Source organism: Bacillus rossius, chromosome 17, assembly GCF_032445375.1.
Source record: "Bacillus rossius redtenbacheri isolate Brsri chromosome 17, Brsri_v3, whole genome shotgun sequence".
Classification (NCBI taxonomy): Eukaryota; Metazoa; Arthropoda; class Insecta; order Phasmatodea; family Bacillidae; genus Bacillus; species Bacillus rossius.
In genome coordinates, this window is record NC_086344.1 from 12,097,754 (window position 1) to 12,113,059 (window position 15,306).

The 15,306-nt window shown below is 36.0% G+C and overlaps 1 protein-coding gene across 1 annotated transcript in view; it reads left to right on the top strand.

The window, feature by feature from the left end:
- LOC134540843 (GRB2-associated-binding protein 2) overlaps nt 1-15,306 on the top strand; it is a 77,977-nt gene that overhangs the window by 26,651 nt on the left and 36,020 nt on the right. Inside the window, exon 5 of the mRNA XM_063383830.1 lies at nt 4,724-4,845. Coding sequence (XP_063239900.1) covers nt 4,724-4,845 — 122 coding nt within the window. The remainder of the gene's footprint in view (nt 1-4,723; nt 4,846-15,306) is intronic.

Sequence of the window (15,306 nt, forward strand, 5' to 3'; positions counted from 1 at the left end):
ATGGTCTACAAGTTCATGAGGCTGTTCTGGCCCCCAGGTACGAGCATCATGGGTATTTACCTTCCCACTTAGATGAAAATTTGACTCATCGCTTAACGCCACATGATCAAGAAAGACATCTTCCCGCTCAAACACTTGAAGTGCAAAAGTTACCACGTGCACCATAGCTTTGAAGCATGTAGCAAATGTAACCAGTATGGACACATGTGTAAACGTGTTCTTAAAACCTTCCACGCTGTCGACTTTGGCAACTGAAGTTCAAGACTTGCTTTCCAAACAGATTTCTCGGCACTACGCACGTGAGTTATTTTGACACTGTCAACATTCTGTACAGACACTTTTAGTGGTCCCTGCTTTACCCTTTACAAAATAATTGTCAATTCGAATCGCCTATACATTTGGCGTGTGTTTTTGCCACTTAGGGACTAGAATTAAACTTCCAACGAAATGCACATTGAACTGAAATTACAGATTCACTCTTAGTAAATTGCAGTACTCGTAAATGTGCTTATCTAAAACTATTTGAGTTACTGTTTAATTGTGACCTTCAACCAGAACTCTAACGCTTACAGTTAATACTATTAAAATTTATTACTGGGACATTCTTTATAGACATACTACGTATATTGTTCTGATTAACCTTTTTTCTGTGGAAAATGGTAGTTTGCAAAAAAAACAGTCACAGCTCTATAGTCAGATAATTTTTGACTTATTTTCCCGTAATGTATGCATTCTTTGATGTGCTTTAACTCTTTTATGTGTGGTATATATTTATAAGGCATGTGATTACAAAATATAAATAGTATCTGTTTAATATTGGTGTTCCTCTGATTTTATTTGTAATGTTTTTATGACACTGGTACAAATTTTTTTATAAATAATAAGTTATCCAAAAAACTAGTTAGCCGATAAGCCTATTTGCAGGTTCGACTAAGTGAATCAAACAGATGCTCTTTTTAATATTCAATTTTACTTTGCCAGGAAATTTGCTATTTGTTTTATTTGAAGCTGCTTTCAGAAGTGCAGATAATCATAACTAAATTAAAGAGTTGTTTAAGTTGGTGATATTAGTCATGTTAATACAAGGAAACCTCTTTCCTCCCCCCCCCCCCTCCCCACAGCAATTTTCGCAAGGTGCTTTTGACATTCCAATCACTGTTAAACATTTCCTAATGTATACTTCACACAAAACACTTCCTACATTTGTTAACATTCGAAGTAACAACACCAATTTAGAATACATGTCGCACAATAAGTAATAGAGTTGTAAAACAGCTAGGAAATTTCAAAAAGAAATTATTTGGATGTCAATTTCTTTCTTTTAGAGTGCTAGTAGATAATATCCATATATGTCTGAGGCCTACGTACTAATGTGCTGTCTGTAGCAACAAGAAAGTGTTTGTAGATTATTTTTTTTATATTTTATTGCTTTTTTTTTTTTTTTTTCAATAATGGAGTAGCCCATTTTTATCACAAATTTTAATGTGAATTTTACAAAAATTATTGTAATAATTTTTTTAGTACATACTTTGTGACATATTAAGATGCCTTAGCATTCTTGTTTTTGAAATGTGGAAAATCTTCGTTTCACATATTATGCATTTTGTGTGTGTGTTTTTTTGTGTGAATAAAGTTGGTTATTTAAAGAAATGTAAAGGTGGTACTCAGGTCGTCTTTTAGAATGCTTAAAATTAATTCTATGCATGTTTATTTTATCATTTCCATTGAATAGTGTTTAACATAGTGCCCAAATGATTTTGTGATCATTACAAAAGTTAAAATATAAATTTTTTTACATCATTCTAGTATTTTATAAAAATAGGTGTAATACAGCCTTACTGAGAAAAATATATGCAATCTGATTTGGATTTGCGAATATTTTAAAAATTTGATTTGATGTTTGCTTTGCATAATATAAACTGATATTCGCGCAGGTGTGTTATTTGAACACTCCTAGTAGTCCCAAATCGTTTTGGATAATCGATAGTCCACTGTACATCCAGGCTTACAATTATTATTAAAGAATATGCTTAGTTTGGATTTGTGATTCTTTTTACATACAGTGGACTCTCCCTATAACGATATCCAAGGGACCAGCGATTTTCATCGTTATAGAGAAAGATTGTTATACAGAGAGAAACCTATTTTTAAATCTTGGATGGAGTAGTGTGCTGAAATAAAACACCATATTAAACAGTATAAATACAATATACAGTACTATATTTACATTGTCCACAAACACACATATGTACATATGTAGTAGTAAATTACATATGTATATGAAATGATACAATGATACAGTGTATACAATCATTAGTACATATGTAGTACTCTGTATTTAGAATGTCAAAATACGTACATAGTACATAACACAACAAGACATACAGTTCATACAGTTTATTGGAAGAAGTCTTTTAGCGTCGTTTGCCTTTTTTTAGTTTTCCACAGCAATGACCTCACTTTATCTTCTAAACGACCGACATCTTCCGTAGCCACAGGATCATCTTGGTGAGTAAAGAATCTTCTCAGTACTTTAGCAGCCTCCAATGCCTCTTTTGGAGTTGGGACCGGTTCTGGTTCAGGCTCCTCCTCTGGATCAATGTTTTCCTGATCACTATCTTCATCAACACGAACAGAATTCAGGATGTCTTCGTCTGTAACACCCGCTGCTGTAGCCACTTGCCCATCGATGTTTTCAAAATCCAGAAGCTCCTCTTCTGAAAATGTTGTAGGAAGCTCCAGCTGCTGAACCCAAACGGCCAAAGGCAAGTCATCTTCATCATCTGCTGGCTCGGGATCTTTCAGCCATCCTGCATGCTTGAAGGAATGTCTTATGGTCTTATCCGTTACCTCTGCCCATGCCCTACTGACCATTTGTATGGCGTCTAGGATCATAGGTTTGAAATTCCCATTAGACTCGACGAGTTCCATTAAAAGCCTGCGCCTATAATGACTTTTCAAACTTTTGATAACACTTTGGTCCATGGGCTGAAGGACACTTGTGGTGTTGGCAGGTAAGAAGCAGAGTTCTATGTTTTCGAGGTTTTCAATCATTGGATGTGCAGGGCAGTTGTCCACCAAAAGCAAGATTTTGTTCCCCTTCAACTCAGAATCCCATTTTCTCAACTCCTCTTCAAAAATTTGAGACGTCATCCAAGCACTTTTGTTTGACTTGTAGGTGACAGGCAGACGCTTGATGTTTTTTAAACAACGCGGGTTTCTAGATTTGCCAATCACCAAAAGTTTTCTCTTTACCGATCCTGTCATATTGGCCGCTACCAAAACTGTAATTCTTTCTTTTGACAACTTTCCTCCAATACACTTTTCTGATTTGAATTTTAAAGTTTTGTTTGGTGTCAACTTGTAAAATAGACCCGTCTCATCAGCATTAAAAATGTTTTCGGCTGAATAACGAGCCTTAAGATCAGGCCATACCTTTTCTAGCCAGCCATCTGTAGTGTTCCTATCGACGTCACGAGCCTCCCCGTTGATCTGTCCATAATTAATGTTGTGGCGCTGCTTCCACTTGCTCAGCCAACCTTCAGAAGCCTTAAAATCAGGAATGCCAAGCTCTGTTGCATAAAACTCAGCTTTCATTTTTATCAAAGGTCCAGAGAGCGGTATGTTATTTATGCGTTGCTGTTGAAACCACTGCAGAATAGCACGATCTAAGTCTTCATACTGAGGTTTTCGCATTTTCTTTTTATCCCCATGCACATCTGCGTCAAGCCACTTGCGCCTATCCTTCCAAATGGTAGCCACAGTCGATTGGGAAAGCCCCGTTCGCCGCACAACATCAGTTTGTTTTTCACCATTTTCAATTGCTTTAACTAATGACACTTTTTCATCCACGGTGAGCACTTTCCGCTTTCTTGGTAGCATAATGGTTAGAATAAAACTGATAAAACACTCATTAACTTACACGGTGCAGTAAGGTGTACAAAAACAGCTCCGATATGAACAGCCAGGCGTGACGTGGCTAACTGAGTAAACTGACTGAGCTGCTTGGCGCGCGCTCAACTTCCCCACCACTGAACTGCCACCCCCGTGCCGATTAGTGGACTCGACCACCCCCTCGCCCGCCACTGACCTCCCACCCCCGCGCCGACTAATGGACTCGACCACCCCCTCGCCTAAACACTGGAAATAACCGGTTACGGGCATTGACCTTGAGTCCAACTGGCGATCGCTCGTCAAGTGGTACGACTGGAAATTTGGTTTTATCGTAATGTTTTACTGTATTTTGATTAGTGTTCTAAGTAAATACATCGTTATAGAGAGTGAACGATATCGTTATTTAGAGAGAAAAAATATGTTGTTCTTATGGTAGACCAAACGTTAATGTCAATATAAATCGTTATAGAGAAAGTATCGTTATAGGGAGAATCGCTAAATGGAGAGTTCACTGTATTTAGTTTTCTTAATTTTTAGACATGAAACATATCCTGTAGAGGTTCTTGAAAGCACTCGAGATTACTTGCGTTTGCCTTTATCTGCATTTTCCCCCCATCATGTGAAGTTATGGGTTTCTGCTCGGATCTCGTGCACATGTGAAGACTGCGAATCAGTGAGCGCTTAGAGGCGATACCGCGCTAGAAGCACCAGACTGACACGAATGCAGGCCCCTGACGATGCAGGCCCCTGAAGTAGCTTGCAGTGCTAGCTAGTCCCCGTGGCCGGGAGGGCGGCGAGGCGAGGGGCGTGACGGGGTGCCGTGTTGCAGACCCCATCCAGCTGTGCCGGCCGCCCGAGGGCCCGCGCAGCCTGCGTCGCCACCGGGCCGCGCCCAGCCCCACGCCGCTCGGCCGCCACTCCAGCTCCGACGACTGCAGCAACGACGATAACGTGAGTTCTCCCTGAGCTCGCACGCCATCTCCATCATCATCATCCATCAATCATCATCATCCATCATCATTCAATCATCATCCATCATCCATCATCATCCATCAATCATCCATCATTCATCATCATCCATCAGTCATCATTTATCATCCATCATCATTCATCATACATCATCATACATCATTCATCATCCATCAGTCATCATCATTCATCATCCATCATCATCCATCATCCATCATCCGTCATCATCCATCATCATCATCCATCAATCATCCATCATCATTCATCATCAATCATCATCCATCATTCATCATCCATCATCATCCATCATCATTCATCATCCATCATCATCCATCATCATCCATCATCCATCATCATCCATAATAATCCATCATCATTCATCATCCATCATCATCCATAATAATCCATCATCATCCAAAATCATTCATCATCCATCAATCATCATTCATCAACCATCATCCATCAATCATCATCATCCATCATCATCCATCATCATCCATCATCCATCAATCATCATCAATCATCATCATCAATCATCATCATAATATTTTGAATTGAAACATCTTTGCTAAGGGGGCTACAATTTTCCAGCGTTATGAAAATCCGGATCGCATGAAGGGAATAGTTAGGTACGTGGTGGAGAAACCGGTGGAGGAGGAGACAGCAGGGAAGAGGAAGAAATGATGCAGCAGACTTGCATACTTGCATACTTTTATATATATATATATAAATATATTTTTTGTGGTCTGCAACCTCAGCCAAAGATAATTGTGTTTCCTATATAATATAAAAGCAAGAAGTTTCACTTCTGTCATGCATGGACTCCAATCATTTTTTAAATGTTATTTTGGTCAATTTTATCTCTATATTTCCTGTGTTTTTCTTGTTGTATAAATATTTTCAACTGAAGTTTAATAAGTATAATGAAATGGGTGTTAATTAGTGATGGGTCGATTCCGATTCCGGAATTGGTCGGTTCCATTGATTTCACTATAATCGTAGGATTCAGAATACAATGGTTTTAGATCAACCGTGACCGATTCTAACATTGCTTTTGTAAGTTTACAAAATACATTTCCTTCCTAATGTAAGAAAATATTGAAATTCGATGTACCTATTAGGGGTGAGCCAATGCCGATTGTCGATTATTAAGATCTGCCAATTTTGGTCATTTTTGTCATTTGCATGATCGGCTTCATGCATGCTGATCCTTTTTGCCGATTACCGCTTTCTGAAGACAATAATAATCTCTACGTAACACAAAAGCGCCGACATATTTTTTGCTTCAGAACTGTTGCTTGACGTTTTTAAGTAACAATTACGTTACCTACGTGTTTTAATCTTTTCTGCAGAAAAAAAAATTAAGTAAAGTTATTGTTAAAAAATTAACATATTCATGAAAAGTACGTTTGTTAAAAAAGAGTAAACAAAAGCACACCAAACCATTTAATAAGTCATGCATAGGGGCCTGTTCTTTTCGCGATCGCGATTAAACGACGATAAACGCGAAATCACCGTAAAATACAGTTTTTTCAAGAAATCGCCATAACACAGCATTTTTACACGAAATTTAGTATTAAAACGCGAAATTGCAGTGTTTTTAAGTGAAATTTAAATACTGGGTAAAATACTTGTCTCGTCACTGGTAAACAAACACCGCAACATGGCCGCCACAGAACATTAGTCATAAATGCACTAAAGCAAACAAAAGCTTACACATGCTCACGTTATAATGTTAAACTCAAAAATATACTGTAAAAATACGTAAAACTACGGCGTTTATTTTCCTTTCCGGCATAATGTTTGGATAGATAAGACAAACAGGCGAAGTTTTAAAGCCTACGCACACCGCTCAGGGCACTGACGTCAGCTTAGAACAGCGACACCTGATAAATACAAAAGCAAGCAGATGATTGGGCGAACGGTGGCGAACGTGTTTGGAACAGCCTTACGTGAGTGGCCATACCACGTCAGCCGGGGGCGCTGGCATATAGTTGGAACAGCGTCTTAATATCAAGCAGAAGGCATTTTAAATCGCGCCAAAAAGCGGAAAAATGTAAACAAACATTCATTTTCGAATGGTGTGACGATGATGATTAGTTGGTCAACAGTGTGTTATAGATTTTGTTAAAGGGATTAATAGATTTCCAGATTAGTTAATGGGAACAACTAATAATCAGTGTATAAATCAAAAGTTTGTGACATAAATATATGTAACCTATTTGTTTAGGGTATTCAGTAATGAGTAGGTTCAAGTAAAATTATTTAACTTAAGTAATTTGGAGCATATTTTACAACCAACTTAAAAAAAGCACTAATCGGTCAAACAATCGGCATGATCGGTACCACATTTCTGGCATCGGCATGATCGGCAAATGTGGTGATCGGCTCACCCCTAGTACCTATATATAATTCTTATGCTGGAATCACAATGCCCCGACACGACAGGCCCGACAAGTTCAATAGCCAATGAAATACAAGCTCGCCGTGACATCAGCCCGACAAAATACGCACCCCGACGGCCCGCAAGGAATAGATTATATTTCTCATTTCGTCGTGTCGGGCTGCCCGACAGAAAAAAAATGGCAACGGAAAGGAAACAGTACAGAACTAAATTTAAAAAATATTTACCTACTTGGTAAATTGTTTTGCTGAAAAGTGAAATTTCATCTTCAAAAATATGTCTTTCAGCAAAAATTGGCCTTGCCCACCATCTTTTAACATTTCGTTTCTTTTTAATTCTTCGCACAGCTAACATCAGGAGTATTTTTCTGTCCCCCACTGACATATCTTTATCTTGTTTCCTTGTATCTATAATAAACTACTCTTTGTTTTACGAATCAACTTAACCTTACTTCATAGCGCAGACGACTAAATGTTTTTTTGCACTTCAACTGTCAATAATAAATAAAAGAGCCTACTTTGTTTTAAGCGCATTCTATAATGCATTTTAATTGAAGTATTTAGCTTGGCACGATTTGCCGAAGGCCAAATTGTAAATCGTTGTGTTATTTTTGTCGTGGTATTGTGACCCTACGCTTTTAAATCTGTCGTGCTGAGATGCTGCACGACAGTTTGTCGGGCCTGTCGTATCGAAACCGTTGGGGCATTGTGATTCCAGCTTTAAGGCGATTGGTGCATGGAAAATATTACGACAAAACTAATTCAACTGTACATATTTATTTTTGATGCTTCTTTTTAAGACATAATATACCTAGAATCTTTTTTAATAAACTTTTTTTACTGAGTTATGTCATTTTAAATGCATTTATTTTTATTCCAAGCCAGAATTATTTAGAAAACACATAATTATGTTAAACTTAAGTATAGTTCAAGAAACGAGTGTACGAATAAGTTTCTGCACCTATAAAAGTAAGAAGAAAAAATTTTCATCGTCAAAATTACAGTTTAGAGTTTAATATTGACAATTTCCATTGATCACTGCTGGACTACTTCAGGAGCGATTTAAAGAATAAATTTAAATGAAAATAAAAACATATTTGGCAGAACACTATTGAGTTATGTATATATTGTCATATCCTTTTTTTTTTTTTGATACTCCGACTGAAAACACGCCCTCTGGAGTGACAGTTCTAGTGCTGCGTGTAAAACTCTCGCCGCCGGGAAGAATGTCCCCGCGACGTGGCGCTGAGGGGCGGTGCTTGTCGGAACCAGGTAGTCCGGCGGAGCTCCGGCCGGCTGGCCCTGCCTGCGGGAGGGGAGGGGGAAGAATGGGGTGTAGAGGGAGGACGAGAGAGGAGGCTCTGTCAAGGTCGCGCTTCATAGTGGAGTATCTTCGCTCAAGCAAGGAAATTGTCTCCGTAGAGAAAAATTCGTACAGCGAAATTCTTTTTAGCGGTTATGTTTTGATTTGAAGTTGAATACTGACAGGGTGATTATTCTTTTTGGTGGTTGTTTACACATATGAATAAATTTTTACCCTCCAGATTAATATGTTTTGACAGCATAGAATATCAGTTGTGTATTCCGGTTAGTTAGGGTATGCTATATGCACACTAGAATGACAGATCTAAATTTAATTAAAAAAATAGATTTTATATTTATTAAAATTCATTTAGAACATCAAATCAACACTAGGCTATTCTCGTTATATGAAATAAATAAAAATTGAAAATGTTAGCTAGCGATGCCAGAATGCCGGGCACACTAATTACAAATGTCCTTTTGTAATATTACATTGCACAGAACACTGAAACCTTAATATTATTATTATTCTGTGCTACGTTATTTAAATTTATATGTTTAATTTATTTTGGGTTTTGAACTATATTTCTGACATTGTTACAGACGTTTGGGCTTTTCTGTATGTAATTATTAAGTGATTGCGGCTTTTTGAATTACGTTTTTCACGACCTGAAATTGCCCGAGGTTTCGGCGGAACTTTCAAAAAGTGCCTCGAGCCTATTGTTGTAAAAGTTGCTACTAAAAAGAAGCTTGGTTTTGGCCGTTTTGGTGCGTGCAGCTCCGCGCCAGGACGTTCCTGACGCGGGCCTACCATAAGTTATGTTACGTGTGCGGTAATAATAGTATGTATAAAAAGGTTATCATGAGACTGCTGATGGTATGTTAAGTTGCGAACGGGAATACGCGATTTTAAAGTTATTAACATCAGAAGATATCATTAGTCTAGGTATGGCCATTTTGTTATTACTCTATCACTAACGTTGTACTGACGCCCTGCAACTTTTTAACATTGCTGATTGATATTATGACCTTGTTGATGTTGTTGGGATAAACTAAAACCAGCCGCTATTAAATATTATATTTAGTAAATTATTTAGCCTCTTAGTATTATTAATGGCACAATCATATGAACATACAATTCACAACTATCTTAGTGGTCTTGAGTCTATAGGTCTTATGTTTTATCGGACAATTGATTTAATTTATGAGTTAGTGAATTTTTCGAACCGTAAATCCATTTTAGAACTCTACGTGAAACATTGACATTTGCGAAGTCGTGCCCATGTACCTGGCAACGATAGTTAAAAAAAATCGGAGTGATATTTTGGTCAAAAGGAATTACTGTATTGAGGGATACGTGGTATTTGTTTATTCGTGTGCAAGTAATAAATCAGTCTTAAAATCAGTTAATTATTTTGTCTTCCTCTTTCGTATTCTAATTTAGATAAATATCGGATAAGCATGTGTTACTTGTATCACGACATCTAGGTATTGTTTATCAGTAATTAATATTTTATTTTATTTTTTTGTTAATTAATGTGCATAGGGCAGTGCACTAGACATCACTACCTGTGTGTAGTGTTGCTTTACACTTTTTAACGCATTAGAGTTCACATAAAATGATAAATCCAAAATTTTCTTTAAAAGTATACATATCAGCGATCAATTTAATTAATATCCAGTATAACTCAGTCAGAAAAACACTCGAAAATATGTATAAGACCTGTTAACCTAAATATTTGTTAACAGTTAAACTGAACCAAGATGTGTTAGTGTTTTTTTTTCTTCCGTATATTAGAGGTATGGGACATCAAAATACGCATCTGTCGCCCATTGACTTTAAATACAGAATTATAAACTACATATTGTGAAAACATTCTGCAACAGTTTTTGCTGAACGGAAAAACACGGATGAGAAGACAGACGAAATGTGTTTGGTAAGTGATTTTTCGTCAAATGAAATGGAACAGGGTAGTGCTTATCAGAATGAAAGTACAGAACTACTTTTGTGCAAGGAAATGCATTTTACAAAGACATTTCAAGAGAAATCACCTTTAAATGAAATAGATCTTGCTGACATGGAAGAAATAGACTTAGATTTAGAGGCCAGGCCCCTTTCAAGTGATGAAATTTATCTTGAAGGGCTGAAATATGTTTCTGGCTATATAGCTCACCGTTTCAGAAATAAATATCCTGACCTTGGCTCTACGGATTTCAATTCGGAGGACGATAGCTGGATACATGTACAATCAAAGGGTAACTTAAAATGTCCCACTAATAAATTTTTTGAATTAATAAAGATCGCTGAAATGTGTTTTGATAATGTTCATGGCAACAATTTGTGCAAAAAAGATCGGATTTTTGAATCACTGACTAAAATTATGTGCGGAACTACTGAAAATAAATATCCAGAAGAAGTTATATACTGTTTTGTCAGGACAAGAACGTATATGCGTATCAAGTATTTGAACATGAAATATTTTAACGAACAAGACCAAAAATGCAAAGAAAGAAATAAGATGAGGAAAACTACCCTCTAAGATTTTTCAGTGTGATAGTGTCCACTTTCCTTCACCATAATATGTATGTTCATAATTTATTTACGATGTTTTTTAATTACTATATTTAAGAAAAGCATTTATTGTGAATATCGCAGCAATTATTTATTTATTTATTTATTTATTTATTGGATTTGTGACATGCACACCAACAGCCAAAGCTATGGAGGTGTGCTCAGAACAAGTAATAGAAACACGACACATACAAGCGAATAAATACAACATAAACAGGATAATAAAAGACGACACATACAAGTGAATAAATACAACATACACAGGATAATAAAAGACGACACAATAACAAACAAAACAAAACAGCAACTGAGATAATCTTAACTAAATGATCTAGAATAGGAAGAATAAACAGGATTATAAAATTACTCAAGATATTAGGGTAATCAAAAAAAATTAAAATTTAAAGTTTTTAATAAAATTTTCATATTTATTGAAATTTGAGATAAGTCTGTAAATTAAATCATTATTATTGTGTAAGGAACATAATAGGGATCAAAGGCGGCTTTTGAACTGCGGGACTCGAATACCAGAGTTATCAAGTAAGTATAAGCAATTAATTTTTGAACTATAGCACTTAAACACAAACAGGGCATCCAGATGGATGCGACGATTTGAAAGAGATTCTAATTTGGGTAATTGATGGTGTCTAGAACTAATTATTTTGAAAAATTTATTTTGTATGGATTCAATTTTGTCACTATCGGTGGTGTTAATACTGTTCCAGATAACTGAGCAATATTCGAGTTTACTTCTAACTAAGGACAAATAAAGAGTAAGAATGGATTCAATATTAGATGCATAGTAAGTTATATAATTTATTAAATATAAGGTTCTACGGGAAAAGGATACTAAAGAATTAACATGTTGATGAAAGAATAGTTTGGAGTCAAGAATAACACCAAGATCTTTTATACTAAGAGATTTGGAAATTTTTGAGTTGTCAAGAAAATAATCATATTTAACTGGATGAATTTTCCTTGTGAAAGAAATAATTTTTGTTTTATCTTTGTTAAGTGAAACTAAATTCATTTTACACCAATTATCAATTTCAGTAATATCAGATTGAAGAAGCAGACAGTCATTTAAGGAGGAAATTTCTCTGGATATTTTAAGATCATCAGCAAACAGAAAACCAGTAGTATGATGAAGAGCTTTAAAAATATCATTGATATAAATATTGAATAATAAGGGAGATAAAGTACCCCCTTGAGGCACACCAGAAGTAGCATGATATAAAGTAGAAGTGTTTTTATTAAGTGAAACAAAGAAACATCTATCTTTAAGGTAACTAGTAAACCAGGTTATATAATTATTACAGAGACCGAAGTTAGAAAGTTTAGCTAGTAAAATGGAGTGATTGACAGTATCAAAGGCTTTAGCCAGATCAAAATAACATGCATCAACCTGCCCCCTTGTTGTAACTTTATTGTATATAGGATTAATAAATGAGAGGAGATTAGTAGAAGTTGTCATACTATTTCTAAAGCCATGCTGATTAGGAGCTAATCTGTTGTTTATTGGGAAGTTAATATGTTTAAATATTATTTTTTCAAAGATTTTAGTAAAGCCATTTAATAATGATATAGGCCTATAATTAAATACACTGAGTTTACTACCCTTTTTATATATGGGAATAACCTTAGCTATTTTCCATTTAGTGGGAAATACTTGTGATTTTAGACTTGTATTAAATAGATGCAACAATAGAGGCATTAGAATAAAAGAGCAGCCTTTAATAATGAAATTTGGTATACCGTCAGGACCAGTAGACATAGTTGGTTTTAATGATTTAATTCCCCATAAGACCTGGCTTTCTGATAAGAATGATACAGGAATTGAATCGTGAATAATATCGGGATCAATGATACGAGGGTGGTTGGTGGATGGTACATATACACTAGCAAAGTACTTAGCAAAGACATTAGATAGAATACCTGGATCATTACAGATATCACCATTGACATTAAGAGAATGAGATTCACTATAACCATTTTTCATAACATTGACATATCTCCAGAATTTTTTAGGGTTATTCTTAACCTTATTATTGATACTACGATTCCAATTAGTTTTATCACGCTTAATAAGATTTTTAACTAGTGCTCTATATTTAGAGAAAAGAAGGTAATACTGAGTATTATTGTTTCTTTTATAGAGTTTATGAAAGTGTTTTTTAGATTTTAAGGCATGAATTAAATCACCAGAGAACCAATAAGGATGTTTAGAGGCCTTACGTGTGGATAATGGAATGTGAGTATTGATTTTATCACTGATACAAGATGTAAGTTGGTCTACAAGAGCATCTACATCAGTGGTGTTATAATATTCATCCCAATTGTGGGTTTTTAGAGAGTTATATAGGCTTAAGTAATCACCAGCTTTGTAGTTTCTGAAAATAGAATCTGGAGTAAAATTGTGTGAGGTCGCCTCAATAAGTAGTTTAATAAGTAGGGTAGGATGATAGATATCCTCTTTGACCAGAGATTCAACAGCTTTTTCAACCACACAATGGGATAGATTAGAAAGACAAAGATCTAGAAGGTTATTGGAAGATTGTATTAGGTTGTGCTGAATTAAATCCAAATTAGATATGAAATCAAGTAGGCACTGAGCCTTGGATCTGACATGTGCACGAGCAATATTGAAATAGTGATTACCTTTCCAATCTATCCCAGGTACATTGAAGTCACCTAAGATAATCACATTATCGTGAGAATTAACGAGTTTTTGTTCAAGAGCTTCAAAATACAATGTGAATAGATTAGGTGATGTAGTTGGAGGAAGATAAATATTACCCAATGTTAAGTACTTATTAAAAGCAATTTTAATATTAATCCATACGGCTTCTACTCCACGATAGTCATATAATTGAATTAGCTGAACAGAAGGGAATTTATGTTTATTCACTGCGATCAACACTCCGCCACCACGTTCCATTGATGAGAGTAGCGGATCCCTATCAGTTCTAAAAATGGAATAATTATCGGTGAAATAATGAGCGTTGATACATCTTTCGTTGAACCAAGTTTCTGTTAGACAGATTATGTCATACTGAGTATTAATAAGATTATCAAAGAATTCAACGGATTTTGTTCTAAGTCCTCTAACATTCTGATATGCAATTTCCCATTCATTAAGATTGGGCATTCACTGGAAAGTGAGTAGGAAGCACTCCTCCAGGCCCTGGCATAGAAGTTGCTGGCATAAAAGGTGACGATGTACTGCAAGAACTTGGAGGTAATTGGGTAGAATTACCGAGAGCTTCAGGAGATGAATTAGTACTAACAATTTGGTCTTGATGCAGTTTTCCAAAGAAAGGACTGATTAAACAGCCACTGGGCCAAAAAACAATATTATTAATTCTACTAAAATCTTCTTCCAGAACAGATACATGGAAGGAGGCGTAAGAATTATGCTTTGTCCGGAGCTTGGCCACTTTGACTTGCTTGAGATTTAGTTCGTTGGAAATATAATCTACGACTTCTTGTTCCGTGACAGACGGCTCAAAACGCGTGACAAAGAGAGCTTTTGTTTTTTTGTAAATAGGTTTAGCAATTGTTTTTAATGTTGAAACATTCCTGATGCCAATTTGCAAGGGATTTTTCTTACGATCCGTGTTAGATGATTTTCTATCGGAGTTTTCATTATTCGTGGACTTGCGTGAATGTTGTACTACGGTGAAGCCGTCTTCGTCGACGAGATGTTTACTGTTTTTTCTGATGACGTCATTGGAGACACGCTGAGTTGTAAGTGGGTCACTGGTGGGCGCACTGTTGCCAGATACACCGGATGATTCGACACAAGCAGGTTTCTTGTTTGAGGAGACTTTTTTTACTACTTGACTGTATGAATTAACAGAATCAGTCTTAGAAGATAAGATCTGTTTTGATCTGTTGCAGTTCATTTTTTATCTCTGCAGTTTCACTACGAGAGTCGATAAGAAGGGTTTTTAACACCATATTCTCACTTTTTAACTCGTCAAATTTCATACTGAGAGATTTCACGGCCGAGATTAAGTCTTCCATGGTGGGATCAAGAAGTTTTACCGTCCAAGCTTCACTAGATGATTTTTGCTTCGATGAACTTTCACTTGCTTTTTCAGATATTCCCGGCGAATTAGAAATCACTTTTTTAGTAGGCGATCTGAACATTTTAGAAACCGTGT